Below are 18,926 nucleotides of genomic sequence, written 5' to 3' on the forward strand. Positions count from 1 at the left end.
TTCTTTCGAATTACCGCGTGCTACAACCGTTCTGAGCCCCCGGAGGATGATCCAGAATAGTTTCACAAAGCGTTTGTCAAGCCCCCCCCCCCCGCCAAAAGGCAGCCACTTTCAGAGCATAAAACACAAGCATTAGGTGTAGAAATACAGAGAACAGCAAAGCTTCTGCTCTCCAGCTGACAAGGAAAAAGGGAGTCAAACCCCTTCTGCACTTCACCAGAAAAACCCCTCCCAAACCCTTCTGTTAGATCACCGCTTACCTGGGTTCATCACCCATTCCGATACCAACCAAAGCCAGCATATGGAGACTGTGGCATAATTTTAATACAGCTGCTTCAAAGCAGTGATTGTCCAAAATTAACAAGCAGAATCACTCCATTAAATAACAATTTTAATCTACCAATCATAGAAAAACTGCCCATCAGTTTAATTTTACTAAGCCATATCCCGTTTACTCAACTATGACAAACACACTGAAAGTTTATTCCTTTATTGATAAATGCTTTCCAGACTTTCCAAACTGGATTGTTCAGTTAAAACCAAAACCACAAAATACTTTCAACCTAAAATCCTTAAAGTCCTCCTTAGAAGACACAAAAACAGGGGTCTGTTCTGACCACAAAGGAAAAGCTTGCAAGCCCAATTCTGGTTTTGGAAATCTAGAGCTTCAGAGTTGGCTTATTTAAATAAGACCTTAAAGATTAATTTACAAAATGCAATATAACTATGTGATATGATGCGTGGCATTGAGATCTGCAGGACAGTGAAGAATCTTCAAACATCTTGAGCTGATGTCTATGAAGGGGCTATTTGGCTTCTTTGCATCCTAGAGAAAGAGGAAGACAAGTTACAGCACACCTCACCTCAGGCTAGTGAACCTTTCAGTGCTACAAACCATAAGGGCTCCCAGTTAATTCACAAGGTACAGAGGAGCTGTTGTCAGATAATCAGAAATGGGCATTATCCACGACTGTAAAGAAACTCAAACTCTTTAGCAGACAAGCCAGAAATACATGGATGAAAATAGAAGAACCCTTCACCATTCTGAGTCGCGACATCTGACCACAACAGCTTCACAGATACTGAAGATGTCAACTCCAAATAACCCACAGAAAAATGGATCATCAAAGGAGACAAGAGGCAGTCAAAAGAATCAAAAAAACTTATTCTGTAGTTAAACAGCAGGCAGCTCCAAACACAGGAGATCAGATTTGCTTGGACAGACGGATGCAGTGAAGTGACATTCCTGTCACCAGCACGTTAATAAATACTGTAGGCAGATGATTGTCAGGATATGGAATGGGCATTAGCAGCCAATTTAGCCTCGAAGTCACTAGAACATCTTGTGCCTCTCATTTTATTTCCCAGATTAGCAGTTTCACAAGACTCATCTCAATACATTACTCCTTCCTTGACATGTCAACCGCTAGGAACACTTCAGGGACTTACGCAACATCTTTCTGATGCTTAATTAAAATAAGATTTATAAGGAGTATTTCTAAAGCTTCTACAGTAAGGATTCTGTTGGAAGAAACTTGGAAGGGGTTTTTTGTTTGTTTGTTTTGTTAACAAGTGGATTAAAATCAGACAAGTGCTGCACCCAGGCCTACACAGGCCTCCTGACCAGCTGCATTCACTAACAATCCCTCTTTATTTGCTCTGATTCTGGAAGCTTTTCACTGAAGCTAGGGACCAAAACACTCACCAGTCTTCCTGGTTTAAGAGGTAGCAGCAACCACACCCACCTTCTGGGCAGCTTCCTTCTTGGCTTGGTGAGCCTGCAAGACTGCAACAGCCTCCTCCACCTTGAGGAGACAAGTTATCTAGTGAGAGCTGCTCTCTGGGCCAAAGCCACCCAGAGCCCACCCCATGTAAAGGAACAGGCCAGTCCACCTTCGAGCGGAGGGACTCTGGAGACTCCAGCATGTGCAGCAGCTCTGAGTTGTCAATCTCTAGCAGCATTCCTGTGATCTTCCCTGCAAGGCTGGGGTGCATAGCTTGAATCAGAGGGAACAAGCGTTCTCCTGGAAAAAAAACCAGCGGTTCAGCCAGCCGAGTTTCAATTAAAAAGTCATCCTGAAACCTGAGGGGATTTTCAAAGTAAAACATAATCTGTAAGAACTGGAGTTTCACTCACCCAGCATCTGTTTCTGCTCCTGGGGAGGGGCAGCAGCCAGCATGGAGGCCGTTAGTGGTTCCTGTCCCTGCACGTGTACCGCAGGTTGAGGTGCCTATAGAAGGGCAGACATGAGGGTTTTGAAGTAAGTATTGAAGCAATCAGCCTAGTAAGCAATACAGTAAGATATTCCCGCCTTCTAAAACACAATCTTTGTCAAGCCTGCATCAGACTTAAGTTTCAGAGAAGGACAGGTAAGGTGCCCTTGGTTCACAAACATGCTCCCTCCAAGTCCTGAACTCGAACCCCATAATGTCACACACGGGCACTGTAAATACCTTGCAAAAACTGGATCAAATGTTGAGAGACAAATATCACAACTGAAAAAGCAACATCCATGCCTGCTTATTTTACAACGCAGAGGTTTGTGGTAGAAGCAAATGGTGCCTTCAGTGATACCTTAGTGAGGATCTGGCAGAGATGAGTATGAATGGTTGCAAAATGGGAAAGAAAAGAGCCAAGAAAAATACCCATCCAGCAAATCTAGGTAAAAAAGGGCTTGCAAGTACAAGACATAAATCAACTAGGTTGCTCCTGGCAAAGGTACAACCGCCAGGTTTTTAAATTCCAGCTTATGATGCCTGTCTGGGTTACATAAGTAGCTTGAAGTTTCTGTAAAACACTTCAGCTGCATGTAAAACCTGTTGGACTGCAGGAACTTCCCAGCCCAGACCCCTGTGTTACCTGCAAAGGCTGTACAGCTGGGTGTGGGCTGCGGACACTTGAGGCATATTTATAAGGAGGAACTGCTCTGGGAGCAGGGGCAGCTACAGGCGGACGAGGAGCTAAATTCTGCGCTGCAGTGCCAACGCCTGCAAAAGAGAACAGAATTACAAACACCTGTAGCAACACGCAAGCAAATAAATTGGGATGTCTGATATTAACTGTTGAATTCAGACTATGCCCTGCAGAGTCTAATACTTCTTTAGAAACTGGTCTCCAAAATGCAGCTGGCTACTTTAGGAAAGGGCTGTTCTCCCTAAAACTAAAATATAGCATCCATGGTTAAGATATTTTCTAGCTATTCACTGGAATAAAATTAATTTGGATGCTCTACTCTGAAAACAATATTCGTAACCTACACAGACTTTTTTTTTTTTGAGTGGTAAATGTTGCAGAGGTGTAGAGATGAGTTCCAAACCAGCAGAAAGCAACCCATCTGGATTTCCACTGCTGTGCTGTAGCACCTACTGTCCCCAGACCTGCACTGCACAGCAAGGAACAGGAAAGATTCAGGTGCTGTCTCTGCCCCTTGCTCCAGGTGGCTTTTAGTTCTCCGTATCTGAGGACCATCTTTGGAACCAGAAATCAGGTCTCAATAGCATCCTCCTCCCTCACAGACAAGGGAAGAGCCTGGGAGGAGACACCTTACCAACTCGCTGGGCAGCAGCAGGGAGGCCACGAGAGGCCGGGGCGTTGCTGGCAGGGGCCAGATGGCGCAGTGCTGGCCGTGGTCCAGACTGGCGCATGGCATTTGGCATTCCCTGGAAGCCTAGTGGAAGAAATGAGGGGAAATCCTCAAACCAGAACCGACTGACAAGTCAGGACAGTCAGCTACAGGAAGCAGGTTGGGGTTGTGCACAGAAAGGAATGTACAGCCAAAAGGGTCACACAACCAAACCACTGTCTCTAGCATGGTCACCTTGAGGTCTTCCTCCTTGCTGCCAGCGTGGGTTGGGTCTCATCTGCGTCATTTGATTGGGTGCATAGTAAGCGGGTCTGCTCTGAGCCTGAGGAAAGATCAGACAAGCTCAGAGGCAACATCCAAGTGAATAACGAACATGGTTTACAACATGTGTTGGCAGCTGTTGCCAGGACTCAACACTCAATTCACATCAAGAGAACAGGCAGCTGGGAAGTCACAGAATTCACCCCACTGACTGCAGCCCTCCTTAGACATTATTTGCTTCTAGGCATAAGAAAGTCTCAGTGAGATCACTGCAGCTGAACCATCAAAAGACAGGTTGAAAAACCACCCCAGCTCAGCTTACCTGGGGCACAGCAGGCATGAAATACCCCCCAGCAGCAGGCTGGAACTGATTAATAATAGTGTTGGCAGGCAAGGCTCTCATCCCAGCGATGCGCTGCATGTACTGATTAGTTAAATGGGCCTTTCGCTCTTCTTTCCTTTGTGCAAGTGCAACATACAACGGCTTTGAGCCCACAATTCGCCCATTCATCTCTGTCACAGCTTTTGTAGCTTCCTCTGGAGAGGAAAAGCAGACAAAGCCAAAGCCTTTGCTCCGTCCATCTTCCAGCATCACCTGCAGTAAAGATCAATTGCTAGTGGAGTGCCATTACAAGAACTCATGCCTAAAAATCGGTATTTTTTTAAGTGTCAGATGTCAGACAGGTAGGATATAACTGTTGCAGAGGTGTAGAGACAGGTACTCGATGAATGAGTCACCTGTCTGGATTTACTCTGCTGTTCTGTAAGCACCATGTGTCCCCAGGCCCACACTGCACAGTAAGGAATGGGAAAGATTTGGTGCAGCCTCTAAATGCACGTAGGAAAACGCCATTTCATGCTTATTGGGAGTCACCTCAAACAAGCATGTCTGCCACTTCCTGCCTCCTCTTTTGATGAGGGAATGAAGCAAGTTTCCACTAAAATCCCACCAAGACACAAAGAAATCTGTATTTACTAGTCCAGATCTTCTCAGGACCACAATGACCAGAGGATGCAAGAACTGCCCTTCGGTCCCACGTCAGGTAACAGTTCCTTCTTGAGGCTTTAAAATCCAAATACCCCCAAACCCCACAATACCTTGGCACTTGTTATTGACCCGAAAGGCGAGAACTCCTTCCTCAGTTTTTCATCATCTATAGTGTCATCTAGGTTTTTAATGTATAGGTTAACACCCTAGAAGGGAAAGAACAATCAGACATTTGTAATACTAAAGAAAATCTTGAGCACGTCGACTGTTACCACCCATCTGCCAGAGCTGTAATTTATCTGAAAACTCTTAATTTAGCATAATGTTCCTTTCGTACCACCCAAAGCTGAAGGCAATAAATGTTGCAAAGGCGTAGAGACAACTCCCACGGTGGTGAAAGGGAGCTTGTCTGGATTTCCTGTGCCTTCCTGTTGCACCATGTACCCCCAGTCCAGGACTGTATTGCAAGGAGTGGGAAAGATACAGATGCGATCTCTGACATGACCCACTTTTGCCAAAAATTAGAGACAACAGTACAGGGTTTATGCTGTCTCTTTCCATCCTTCTAAGTACGTTCATTTGAAAGCAAAGGAGACTGCATGACTTCATGTCCTCCTAAACACTTTCATTGACAAGACTATGCCCCGAGGCCCCCGTTGCTCCCAAATACCATGGAGTCACCTTTACATTTTAACTCCCAGGATCTCTCATCGAACAATGACTGACTGTCAATTCTTTTCAAGTCTGCCAAGAGACAAAACGGTGCTTAAATTCAGCAAAGGAACAGACTATTCACCTGGTACCGACTGAGCCTCTCTTGTTTCAGCTGTTCAAACTTCCGTTTCAGCTCTGCCTGGCGCTCGACCTTCTTCTGTGCTCGGCCTACAAACACCATTTTCCCATTGATATCCTTTCCATTCATTTCTTCTACTGCCTGGACAGAGGGTTCAAGAAGAAACCATCAACTGCTGAAGCAAGACAGCATCTGATCCTGTTAAGAACAGGACTGTCCAAAGCTCATGTTCTATCCCTGTCTATTAGCCAATAAACCAACGTTGCCACATCACCTTTACCTTTCTTCCCTGTAACAACAGGCTAGTTAAAGACAAGCTGAAGTTATCAAGATAGACCATGCTGACATCCCCACTGTAACCATTAGTCCAGCAACTTGTGAATTTATCCCCACCCCTTCTTGCAATTAAGGCCAAATTTTAACAAGCATACTGCTTAGAGAAAACTGTTTCTAAGCAATGTTCTCACCCTAGACACCTTCCTCCTCCTTAAGCCCTGCATGTTAATCTTCAGCAATTAACGTTCCTGATTACACCACTGCATTCTGTGTGGATCTAGTAATCTGGAGAAATGCCAAGTTACCCTTGAATGTCAAGCTAGTAAGGTGCAAAAGGTTTCAAAGTTCCCACATCTAAAAGAGGTTATGCCTGAGGCAGAGTTCTCTCCCATTTTAGTAACAGGCTCCTATGATAAACCAAGTAAATTTTTCTTCTCTGAAGATGCCCAAGCAGCATAGAAATCAGTCATACCTTGTTAGCATCTTCATGCTTTTCAAAGCTTACAAAGCCAAAGCCTTTGGATTTTCCAGAGGGGTCTGTCATCACTTTAACACTCAGAGTTTTACCTGTTACCAAGGGACAGGTTTAGACAATTATTATAAAACTATTTCAAGACTACTAAACTCCATGTAATAGACCCAGCTCTCCCTCTCTCATCTGCTGGGCAGCCTCTGCCTCCTTTCCAGCACCTGGCACAACTGTTACCCACACCTCAATCCTCTGTATTCCTCAGCCTCAAAGTGACCGTGATAAACTGTTAAAATACCAGGGGTCATGAAATTCACAGCCTCATTAAAAACATTTCTGTATTTACCATATTTGCTGAAGAGCTCCTTTAGTCTTTCATCATCCATGTCATCCCCGAAGTTTTTAATATAAACATTGGTGAATTCCTTTGCCTTGGCTCCCAACTCAGCCTCCCGCTCTTTACGAGACTTGAATCTCCCAACAAATCTGTAAGAAAGAATGAAAATCCCAATAAGCAGCTTGTTTTCAGGAGCGGAAGAACAATGTGTGACTTGCGGCAAGGCAAAAAATGAGTGTGTAGAAGGAGCTGGGAATGGGGATAAGAAAGGGTGACAGCAGAAAAGAAGGACAGAGAGGCCACGGGCCATCCAGAAAAATCACCTGTCCTATGGTTGGCCAAGGACACCCACCCAGCTCTGCAGTGGAGAGAGTACTGGCCACAGACACCCACCCCAGCCCACTGGCGGAAAGACAGCAAATCAAGGCTTGGTTAGGGAAACCCACCAGGCCTGTAATGGAGGGGTAGCAGGCCATGGCTTGGGCAGGGTCACTCACCAGCCCTGTAGTGGAGAGGCAGCAGGCCAAGGCTTGGGCCAGGAGAACCAGTGCCTTGTGTGTCCCTGTTAATACCGAGATGCATCACGGTTCATGCGATCGTTGCTGCTTCTGGCTGTGACACTCACACTTTGCGGTCGTTTAGCAGCATGCCGTTCATCTTCTCGATGGCTCTATCTGCAGCATCCTGGGTCTCAAAGTGCACAAATGCGTAGCCCTTAGAGCCATTCTCATCACACACCACCTAGATATGTGGAAGGAAAACAGAATGTCAGCTCTCTGGACACGTTCTCTCCTCTGCCATGCTCAGACACAAGGCCAGCACATAAAAATGGGTTACTGCCAAGGTTCAACACTAGGAAAACATCATCTGTGTTCAGACTTGTGCACTTCATGACCAAATCTGATGTAACTTCAGCAATCCCTGACCTTTTGGCCAACGCTGCTCTGCCTTTCAGACTCCACTCCTTGCCTGGTGAAAAGTGTCCCCTTTTGCTTCCTATGTTGGATGTGTCTGATCATGTCACCACTATAACAGAATTGGACAAAGTAACCACATCTCACCTTGCAGGACAAAATATTCCCAAACGCTGAGAATGTGTCATAAAGTGCCTTGTTATCAATGGATTTGTCCAGGTTCTTAATGAAGACATTCCCAACCCCTGACTTCCTCAAGGAGGGGTCCCTCTGAGACCACATGATGCGAATGGGTTTTCCTTTGATCACATCAAAATTCATGGTATCTAGAGCACGCTCAGCTGCAAGAGAAATCAAGAACAGATTTCTGTGGTTTGTTAAAAAATTAAAGGTTTCCATCATGTGGTGATCACTTTCTCTGAATTTTGCTCAGCTTACAGAGACATTTGGGGTAATACCACAGGCAACCAATTCCAATGACTTTTTAACTTAATGTTTCAAGGGAGGTGTTTGCAGCACAGACACTAGACATGTTTAAGTATGTAACAGGTTTAGCAGACTATTTTAGGTTTATATTACAGTAACATTTTAACAACCAGAGCAAAATGAATGTCAAAATGCCTGGGGTTTATTAGTTATATTCTTTATTATTATAAAGGTAAATTGTTCCACCCAAAGACGGAAAGGAAATACAGGAAACCCTGGGGAAAAAAGGGAAGTAAAAGTTACTGGCTTGTTTGCTTTTCATGAAGCTCACATCTACCCATACTCATTTCTATTAAGAGAAAAGGATCATCTCCCTATCAGGTCAGGAAAAATGTGCACAAGCACGTGGCTGGCTGGGAAGAAGACATGAGTCAGCCTCTGTAACTTGTGGCCAAAAAATTATTTCCAAGTTGCTCAATCTAAAGATGACAGCAAGCATGGACAAAACTCTGCAAAAAAAGTCCATACACCCAATCTGATTAATAGGGAAGTGTTATCTAAACTCTAAAACCCCAGCACTGTCATTCTAACCTACACTGAAACCCCCCTCCATGATTCTATTTCTGCTACCTACTGATATATTAAAAGGATCATTACGTACACACATTAGGATCTTGTTCATAAAATTGAGATGCTTGGGACTCTTCTGTGCCAGAAAACACTCCCAGCATGGAGTGAGCAGAGAAAAAGAAAGACTGTTAATTCCCAGCATGAAGCAGGGAAAAAAGAGGGATAGATATGCATTAAAACCAAGGAATATTAACAGGGCAGAACCCAAGTTTTCCAAATTTGTTTGGCTCAGTTCTTCCAGGCCAACTCCACTGAGTGATACCTAATTAGATTTCAGGAGCAGCAAATTCAGAGAAAATGCCAATTCGAACACCTCCTTTCATGGGACTCTGCTAGTGCAGCCAGAGTAACTACTCAGCATTTCACCAAACTACCTCTAGGAACTCTAAGGGGACATTGCCTACAGAAGGCTCCTGAACTCCCTACCTCCAAAGTTAGTGTCAACTACTGCATGGAAGTTACTCAGAATTTTTCCACTTGCTTCGAAACGTTTTTGTTGTTGTTGCTTTTTAAACTGAAGTGGTGCCATTGCTATTTTCCCCAGTCCTTCACACATAAACCCCAGCTGGGAAACAAACTGCTGGATGTCATTCCTGAAGTAGCCAGGCTTGCAAAAAAAAAGAAAATGACTTAAGGAGGGAAGTTATACTTGCTAGGACTCTACTAGCTCTGTTTAGTCAAAGGTGTTACATGCAATTAACTGCCATGCTAAAATGATTCCTCAGCTGCTACTCTGAATCAATGCAACCGAGGTTCTTCCCGCAGTCCATTCCTAGTAGGCACTTCAGCAGGCGACTTGGTCCAGGCTTGTCAAATTTGGCAGTGTTTATTTATAGCAGGGAAAGGTCCTCCAGAAGTATGCATTGGAAAGGACACAAACTAGTTGTATATACCATCTGCAGCAGAAACAGAGCTCCTGCTGAAAGGCGACAAGCAGATGAAGCAGTGGCATGCAAGCAGAGGGAACTGCAAAACACTCTGCAGCGGCTACTGAGAGACTAGTTATGAACTTACCCCCAGTTCTTTCAAGCCTCCTCAGCATATACTTAAGCAGATAGTATTGCACTGCTCTTTCAATAACTTGCTAGTCTTCCACTCTATTATTATACTCTGCTTGAAATTCACTCAGACACTTCTTGTGAGCAGTGGTGTAAGAAAGCCCTAGAAGGATTCCCTGACCTGAGGAAGCTCTGCCATACCCACAGGTGGAAATGCAATCGTATTACACCAGGACCTAAGAAAACCTGTACAGGATCAGCATGAGTTATGTGAATGACTCAGACTAAGCACATCTGATTCGTGTCCTTAATCTGAGCAAACACCTTCTCATTTTCTTCTATTTAAGACACAAAGCCTCAGCCATTTCAGTTCCTGTATCTGTTTCTCTCCCACTGGTTCCTGTCATCCTTCCAGCAGACTCAACTGCAACTCATATACATTACACACACTCTCAACCCCTTTCGGGCTTCCTTTTCATTCCTCTTCGGTAGCCTTCTAGATAGGGAAAGCATATGAACACTCCTTGCAGTTTGCCTCAGGCCTCGTAGTAATTAATGTCCCTTACAGGCTCCCTGATGCAGAGCTAACACAATGCTGGAATTAGCAGCTGTGGTTGAGCAGCATAAAGACTGATAACCCCCGCCACACACACCCCCCCCAAGATTCACCCATGAGAAACTCTGCACAAGGAGTTTTATTCTCTAAAGATGGCTGCTCCACAAACCTCTGGGCTCTTGCTGACTAAAAAAGCTAAGCAAAAAAGACCTGACAACAAAAGCACATAGATCAAATTTAACCACTTATTTTTTAAAGAGAGGTTGCATACAGAACAGGTTTAAATCCCTTGATCGCTGAGGTTAGAAACAAAATGCTGCTGGCAATGAAGCATATGTAAGTAACTACTCTTCCCTTTTAACTTCACACCTGCATTTATGTTACACAGGTCTTATTTAAGGAAGAGAAGAGACAGAAAGTCTATCTATACTCTTCTACACCTTGCTTCTTCATAGACACTTATCCCAGCTTTGGGTTCCTTCTTGGTTTGGGAAATGTTATTTTCTCTGTTCTTCCAGAACAGCTTATCTCTACAGCCATTTTAAAGTTTCTCTACTTCATTATCCAAGTTGTCATGTCGTGACTGTTGTCAGTGTTATGAAACCCTGGAACGAAATTAAATTACATGAGGAACATATGAAAAAAGAAGTTCAGGTTTTCTTTCAAATGAAATGAGTTTGTTTTCTTTCCTTTCTTCACAGTCAAAAAGAATAAATATTAACGACCATAGCTGAGCCTGAACTAGTCAGAACTTTGAAGCATTTCCTTAATCTGCCTATCACAGTATGACAGATTCAGTATTCAGCATTCACTGGTTACTACACCAAAGAAGTGCAATCGAAAACAGCAGAGCTTATTTTCACTAAAAATAACCCCTCTGCAGCAGACTACATTAGACAATGCACATCCAGGAAGCAGACCCTTTGAGGGTTAAGCATCACCCCGTTAGCTAACAAAATTGTAAAGAAAAAAGCAAGCTTTGAACCAATTTGGGAACTCTGGAAGTGCAGAGCACGTTTGGGATGTGACAGCATGAGCTCCTGGTGGCCCCGCATAATGGAGATGAGTTCCGGCTACTTGACTTGCTCTGTGGACATTCTCTAGCCATAGTGACACAGTCCTATTTACCACACAAAGAAAGTTAAAACGTAGTTTTCTTTAGATTTACAAAGCACTCAGCCTTTCCACAAAAGGTGCCAGGGAAATGCAAACTATCATACATCAACTTCTTTAACACCTACTGCCACTTCAAGCATACTAATAATGAGTCCACGAGAACTTCCATAACAGTTTTCAGAGCAAAAAGATTCCTGATTACTTTAAGCGGTATTTTGTAGCATGTACTATCACCCATCCATCAAAACAGACCCCTACAGTGCTACACAACACTTGCCATCGTTTCACAGATTAAGTAAAATGAAGTCCAAATGCATTTCTGATTATGCATTCCTGGGAGAAAATACAGATCCCTCCTTCTCTCAGAAAGCCCTCGTGCAGGCAGTATTGAGTACTGCTACCTTGAAAACAAAAGCCAAATTTCTGCATTTGACAATAAGAATTATATTCTTCATGTTCAGGTCTTTGTTCCAGAGAGACCACAACACACCACCAAGTGGGCTCACCTCTCCGAAGTTACCTTTCCAAAATTATCTGTTTATGTTCTGCTGCATTACATTGAGTACAGCAGCTGTTTTTCAATTATGCAAAGTAACACATGCTGCAGTTTGCCAGACAGAAGAAATCAGGAGCATTTTAGAAGAGATCTCTTCATGACCAAGTCTGAATATTTCTCCTTCCTGATATTAACTCAATGATTAGGTTTAAATCACTTGACCTTCTCAGACCTACCAGTAACAAGACACCACTTACTTGGCAAAGTATCACTCGAAGTACTGGGACTTCGTAAAATGTCTGCTGCCTCACCAGGAGCCCAGAATGATGCAACCTCCCTCTAAATTTCTGACTACTTATCACTATAAAAGATTACCTTGAAATACTGGAAGGCCATGTCTTTGTATCAAGAGCAGAAATTTTCTGCTACAGCACGCACCAGCACCAGTGACTAGCCACTTTTCCCTTTTAACCTCAGAACTACACATATTATACAGGTCTTCTCTACTTTAAGAGAACTTTATAATCCTTGGCACCCCACCTCCCCAGCATTTATCTAATCTGAGCTCCTTCTTGGCTTTATTTCTGCTGCTTGCTTTTATTTCTCTTATCCTGCAAAATGAGATGATAGCCTAGACAAAGGCAGGTAAGCCTGGGTAACTGCACCCTTGCTTGTACAGCACATGAACGTACCAAGGTGGTTTTAGAAGAGGGAGACAAAACTGACCGAGAGGACCACATATACAGGCTCTCAGGTTCCTTCCTTCTCATTGAGAAGTCTTAAAACACAAATACATTACTTAGCCGGCATAAAAAGCACTTCTGAGAGTTCCATGAATGTGAAATTATTCACTGGGGTGGAAGCCAGGTTTTATCAGCCTAGCGAGAGAAGGGATCAGAAGTGCTCAATCAGATCAGTCCACATCCCTGGAAAAAGGACATGCAGAAGGTATTCTGACCTGGGAGAGTAGGGAAGCTAGGATGGCACATAGTCACTACAGACAGTAAAATCCAAACATTTCAGCCAACAGCTCAATCCCACAGGCTCTGATGGCTTGCAGAAATACAATTTTGTAATAACGTTTTTGTTTTCTACACAACAAATACTTTGATCTGAAGTCAATTTATTACCTTGTGCAACAAACCACTCTGCTGTCTCTAAAAACATAAAGCAGGACAAACCTACTACAGGCTAATGGAAAGTTTACTGGCTGCTGAAGCCTGTGCTGTTACGAACTGATTAAGAATTTAAGGGAAAAGTTCCCTCATCTGTCCTTTGGATGTCTCTATCGCATATAGATACTACTAAATCACAGCACAGAACAGTAAACTTGCACCAGCCGACAAGCTCTGAAAACTAGGGCAGAAAACACCGACCCATTTTTCTTCCAGAAAAGGCATGTTCCAAAATGACCTTTTCTGTCCCATCTTTCACATGCTACTGCTGCTTCAGCTCTGAAAGACCTACTTGAGCAGGAACCAAACTAAAGTACAAAAAAAAAGTCTGGCAAGAGCAAATCAACAAGGCTTCTGCATGTGAGACAGCCTGGTTTCTCACACATTGAAGAAGACAAAACATCTTTCCCAATAACACAAGAATACCACTTCCCAGACTGAGAGACCCATCCAGCTGCTTACACAAACACAGCAACCTGTAGTCCACCAGACCCCCCCCAAATACTGAGGTGAGTGAGCAGCCAGAGGCTCTGCCAGTCAAACTGAGCATTCAACCAGCGCTGACAAGTCTTTTCTGCTGGGAATGCACAGAGACCCCCACAAATAGCCCAAACCTACACAAGAACAGAAGAGAACACAGCAGAGATTATTCTCTTACGTGAGGAACAAACCCAAGTCTCCAAAGTTTAGTATCAGTAAGAGAGAAATAGGTCTATCAGGGATGGTACCAAGATGTGCATTTGCAGAGTATTTTGGAGACACCAAGTTGTAAAAAACATTCCAGCTTCACCAACAAGTGATTACTTACCCTGTAACTAACACTCCGTAGGCAGCTACATAGCAGTACACGCCCACAGCAGTGTGAATTAGCGGAAAGAAGTGAAGAAAAGTGAAGAAAAAAAAAAAAGCACAGATGTGGCTGTTTATGCCACTTACCATCGGCTGGCTGCTGGAAGTTGACGTAGGCATACCCGAGGGACCGGCGGGTGATCATATCCCTGCAGACCCGAATGGAGAGAACAGGCCCAGCGGGGCTGAACTTCTCGTAGAGCATGGCCTCGGTGACATCGGGGTGCAGGTCACCCACGTAGAGCGATGCCATCGGGTAACTGCTGGCAGCCGTGTTCATCTTCCACCCAGCACACGCTCCCACCGGGATCTAAGAGGCGTTTCTTCTTGGGAGTTTCTTTAAGTCAAGCTTTTCGTAAATATTTAAACCTGGGAGAAACTCAAAATCTTATTTAAAAGCCTCACTAAGCGGGGGCCTCCAGAAACAGCTGGGGGGGGTGGTGGGAAGCTGGCAGGAGGCCGGTGACCAGAGGGAGGGCACAGTGGGGGGGACCGGGGGACGGCTGCTCCGTCACGCCAGGCCCCGGGACAGAGGGCAGCTGAGGGGGAACGAGAGGCCTGGAAATCAGGAAAAAAAAAAAAAAAAAAGGCAAAAAGTTAAGCCTCCAGGACAGCTGCGCTCAGATATGAAGCTAAAATTTATATGCCAGCTCCTGAGCGTTTCTCCTGTCAGCTCTGGGGCAAACCCCTCCTCGATCTTCCTAAAACCACGTCCCGAATTTTGCTTTAAGAGTCTAATTTAGCCCAAGTTCGCCAGAGCAGAGGCCGTTTGATTTTCTGAGGTTAAAAAAAAAAAATTAGAAAAAATAATCCTCTCTGTAATATATATTTATACGAACCTTTCTGTTAAAATTAAGTCTTCTCTGCCAGGTTTATATTTTATATATATATAATAGATCCGGCTCTAGCGGGGCAGTAAAAACACGCGGCGGCGGCTGAGCGCCCCGAGGGGCGGCCGGGCTGACAGGAGGGAACGGGCCGGAGCCGCGCTCGCCCGGCGCCCCCGCGCTTCCCCGTGCCCTCCCTGCCCTGCGCTCCCGGCCCGGGGCGGCGCTGGGCCCGACACCGACTCACGTTCCGCGGCCCGGCGAACGGAGAGGCGGCGGCGGGCGGCGGGCGCCCCTTTATAGCCGCCGCGGCGGCGTGAGCGGGCCGCCGTGCCGCGGAGAGGAGGCGGCGAGGCCCGGCGGGGAGCGACCCCCGCCGCCCGCCGCGCCTTCGCCGCCCGCTGCAGCGACCCCAGCGGGGGGGAGGACCGGTACCGGCCCGAAGCGGGGCGGGGCCAGCCCGTGCGCCCCCGCCCGCCATTTTGGGGTCGCCGGTCGACGACCCTCCTCGGGGACATGGCGGCCCCGCAGGATTGCTCTGGCTCCGGCCTCCTCACGTCCCCCAGGGCAAGCTGGAGCCTCCATTTCTTTCCAAAACGCTCCCAGCACCAGAAATCCCAAATCCTCCGGGCGGTTCTGGCCCCTCACCTGCAGCGGGAGGGACTAGCGCCAGGCTGCCAGGGGCTCCCCTTCACACCCCAGCCCCTCGCCGCTCCTCGGCAAGCCCTGGTTTCCTCAGGCTGGCCAACAACATCTACCCCTCACCTCTCAGGGATGTCCACCTCCCCAGCAACCATCTCAATAAATAAGCACAACAGCTTCCTAATCCTTCAAATCTATGTGGTTGCCACAAAAAAATGGCACCCGGGTGGCGTTTGGGGGACAGCCGTGCAGCTCACAGCTCAGTCCACGTGCAGATCCCACGGTGGCTTGAGCAACACCAAAGTCTTGTCCCTGAATGGGGATAGTGGGCCAGATTGGGGGTGAAACAATCCTCTGCGGGTAGCTGGTGGGGACACACACCCACAGCAAGACCCCCTGGAAGTGGTGGGAAGTTTGGGGGTTTTTTTCCATCCCATCGCTATTCTCTGCATGCCAGTGTTTAATGGGGCAGCTCAGTCCCACCATGAAACAGGAGGGACGCAGGGGAGCCTCCTGGAGAGAGCGGAGCCGTGGGGCTGGGACTAAGGCAGGGAGCAGAACGAGCAGAGGAATGCACCAGGAGAGCGAATAGTTCCTCTGGGATAATTTTTTCTTGCTGCTCCAAGCTACAGTTTTGGAGGTGTTGCTGATGGTGAGATGAGGAGCAGTTGTAGCTGGAGCTGTTCCCACAGCCTCCTCCTCTTCAGAGCATAATTTTTCCTCAAATAAGTGCGAGTTCCTGCAGCAGCCCCGGCGCTGTGCCAGCTCATGTCATGGGCCACCCTGGAGCGGGACCAAGGGTCCTCGACATCTCCCCGTGGAAGCAAGCTGTCAGTCCCTCCTCCCAGGGTGAGGGCTGAACAACCTGAATGCAGAAAAAAGCCACTGGAACAAGAGAGGGATTCGCCCCCCTCCACTGTCCCACAGCTTCATGCTCATGAGATTCAGCTCCAGGGAGACCCATAATTATCTATTTCCAGCATCTTCAGCAGAGCATGAGGACACAGCAGCACAGGATTCAGTGATTCATCAGTGACCCTCAGGCACCATGGATGTCCTGTTAAGGGGGACCAAGATAGCCTACAGAGCCTAGTACCTTGTCTGCTGTGACACTTTGATTCTACATTACACTGCCTTTAATTTGCTTTAAAAGAGGATACGATGTTGTCATAAAAATGGAATACGATACCTATCCCTTCATTACAGTGGAATAATCAAGAGAAACAGAATAAAAGGTAACAACAGCAAAGTAAATTGTAATATTTTGCATTATTTTCAGTTCAGGTTATTTTCTAAAGATGCAAATCATCCTCCTCCTGAGCTCATCATCTTCTTTCCAGCAGCCGGCTGTGTTGGGAGGCAGTACTGGTACATACTGGTGGAATCACGCCTGGCACCTGCCGCTGTTTCATGGCTCAGTCCTCCACAGCCCAGCATCTCCTCATCTGGGAAACCACCCAAGAGACAAGAGTCTCGCTGTGGAAGGAGTTCGGAGCAGCTCCTGCTCTGACAGCTAAAGTCAAAACACAGCAGAGCTTGAAGAACATGTTTCCACATAAAACGCCCTTTGGCTGCAAGCAGCCGCTGTGGCTACACTGAGAATGGCTTTTATTTGAAACATATTTATTGACATTTGCATCCCCTCCCAGGGGACACCATGCAGACAACACAGTCCTGTGTCCTCCTTGGTCCTTTTCACTCCCAACACAAACTGAGAGGCTGGGGGTACCCTCTGCCCATGAGGGCCCCAAACTGCCCCAGGGACCCCACTACTCTTGGTACCCTCAACACATGAGTGCAGCTACTCCTGGTGACCAACGATGCCCAAGATCCTCCCAGCTGACCCTCTCAAGACCTTCAGCAGTGCCTGGAGCAAAGGTTACACCTTTTAATGTCTTCATCTTCACCAGTCCATCCCCATCGATGGGCACTGCTGTGAGGATCATCACCCAGAGGCCTCCCAAGCGGCTTTGCTATCCTGTGTCTGAGCTGCATCTCAGTCGCTGGTGGTCATCGTAAAAGATCTTCCATTTTTGAACACAGATGGCAAATTTTCAACCAAATGCTGACCCTGGTTTAGGATTTCTCCTCCTTAGCTTTGGGATTTTACCAGCAGAGGGCAGACCGGGATTGCACCAGGAGCAGAAAAACGCAGAATCGCAGGAGGGAGAAAGTTTCACTCAGGGCACGCAATAGCAGAACCGAGATAAGCACCATTTTCCATGCAGGGGAATTTGGGAGAGCAGGACTCGCCCACTGCTAGAGCACCTGCTGCGCAGCAAATCTCCCTCAGCCTGGAAGTGGCCTTGTCCCCTCCGAAGTAACAGGTGAAGGCTCGTTCATCCCAGCCCCATTTCGTTCCAGCCTCACCACTCTCGGAGCTGGAGTGGTGTTTAACACCACCGTCTGCCACGGAGCAACCCCAGCCGGACCGCGCTGAACGCAGCCCACGCGTTCCCATAGGCCTCTTCATTATGGCTTTTTGCCTGAAGAACAAGGATGAAGAGAGTGCGTGGAGAGTTCGGGGATTTCCCCTACAGGGTAGATCAAAAGTTGCCAGGATGTGTTAGAGGAGACGTTTAGGCTAAAAGAAAACCCTGGGAAAAAAAATGAAGCCTCAGTCCCGGGCTACCGCTCTAATCATCATGTTGCTGTGGGGAGAAAACCCCACGGGCCTGAACTGATGCCCTCCCACCCGCTCCTGCTCCTGTTTGATCAGCAGAGATCAGGAAGTGGTGGGGTTTTTTTTTCACTGTCTCTGTTTTGTTTTACCACTGTAGCCCGCGGGGCTGGTTTGTATGCCTGCCTCCCACGGAGGGTAATTTGGTTCCTCTCTCTGGCCAAGGCCACACCAGAGCACTGAGCTCCCACCGCCGCCTCCAGCCGGGTCGGGGCAGCCCAGGCACCAGCGGGGCGACCCGTCATCAATAGCCCTATTATTGCTCTTGAAGTTTCTCTCGGCTTCCAGACGGATGCTGCGTTACTCCATCACAGCTGCAGTTGCTCCCTTCCAGCAATTCCCAACGCAGCACTTAAGGCAGGGATTTATGGGCGGTTTTGAAAGGCATTTTGGAGCGAGAAGGAGTTATGGGAAAGGAAGTCAAATTCCCACCATTCCCCAGAAAATTCTCCCAGCATCTTTCACAAGAAGGATCATTTACTGGTCCTTTCCTCAGAACAGTCCTCAAACTCTCAGCTGTGGCTCTTTGTTTCGTCCGAAGCGTTTCCCAACAGCAAGATGCACCAGGGGTTATTCTGGTCCCACTTGCAAAGGGTCAGGAGACCGAGGCGAGCCCTCGGCATCTGGCTGCAAGGCTCTGCTGGACCTGATTTGTTCCCTGACATTTTTGTGGACGCTGGTAGCTAAATGAAATTATTTGTTCTCAAGCCACAGATTATCACCAATCTCAGGGCAAGCGTTGCTGACTCTCCGGATGATTTTGACTCACATAGTGGTTTGCGAAGTAAAAAGTCATGGGACTGGAGTTACCAAGAGCAGCAGCTATAAAACACCCAGCAGGGATGTTACCTTACACCCTGCATCTTACCTTTTTTGAAGCTTTTCAGGAATTCAAGCTCACCCACTGCA

General features: G+C 46.7%; 1 protein-coding gene and 3 non-coding genes across 7 annotated transcripts; all 4 read right to left on the reverse strand.

Annotated features, from left to right (window-relative positions):
* Positions 1-304: 304 nt before the first annotated feature.
* Positions 305-15,063, reverse strand: PABPC4 (poly(A) binding protein cytoplasmic 4). 4 transcript variants are annotated; one of them, XM_074926186.1, is made up of 16 exons: positions 14,708-15,063; positions 13,956-14,237; positions 7,770-7,963; positions 7,334-7,449; positions 6,718-6,857; positions 6,375-6,469; positions 5,630-5,767; positions 4,944-5,039; positions 4,168-4,440; positions 3,819-3,906; positions 3,549-3,668; positions 2,861-2,988; positions 2,138-2,231; positions 1,894-2,024; positions 1,706-1,805; positions 305-826 (listed from the first exon to the last, which is right to left on the reverse strand). In XM_074926186.1, the coding sequence occupies exons 2-15, from the start codon at positions 14,146-14,148 to the stop codon at positions 1,719-1,721; spliced, it is 1,893 nt and encodes a 630-aa protein (XP_074782287.1). In that variant the 5' UTR covers positions 14,149-14,237; positions 14,708-15,063; the 3' UTR covers positions 305-826; positions 1,706-1,718. The 4 variants fall into 4 exon arrangements, with proteins under 4 accessions (XP_074782287.1, XP_074782289.1, XP_074782286.1 ...); XM_074926188.1 differs by having other exon boundaries at positions 14,943-15,013; XM_074926185.1 differs by having other exon boundaries at positions 13,956-15,063.
* On the reverse strand, positions 3,284-3,416 carry LOC141970064 (small nucleolar RNA SNORA55). Its single transcript, XR_012635144.1, has one exon. It is a non-coding gene; the product is annotated as a small nucleolar RNA SNORA55 (small nucleolar RNA).
* On the reverse strand, positions 4,539-4,668 carry LOC141970065 (small nucleolar RNA SNORA55). The gene has a single exon (XR_012635145.1). It is a non-coding gene; the product is annotated as a small nucleolar RNA SNORA55 (small nucleolar RNA).
* On the reverse strand, positions 5,191-5,323 carry LOC141970066 (small nucleolar RNA SNORA55). The gene has a single exon (XR_012635146.1). It is a non-coding gene; the product is annotated as a small nucleolar RNA SNORA55 (small nucleolar RNA).
* Positions 15,064-18,926: the final 3,863 nt, after the last annotated feature.

This window comes from Athene noctua, chromosome 24, assembly GCF_965140245.1.
Source record: "Athene noctua chromosome 24, bAthNoc1.hap1.1, whole genome shotgun sequence".
Classification (NCBI taxonomy): Eukaryota; Metazoa; Chordata; class Aves; order Strigiformes; family Strigidae; genus Athene; species Athene noctua.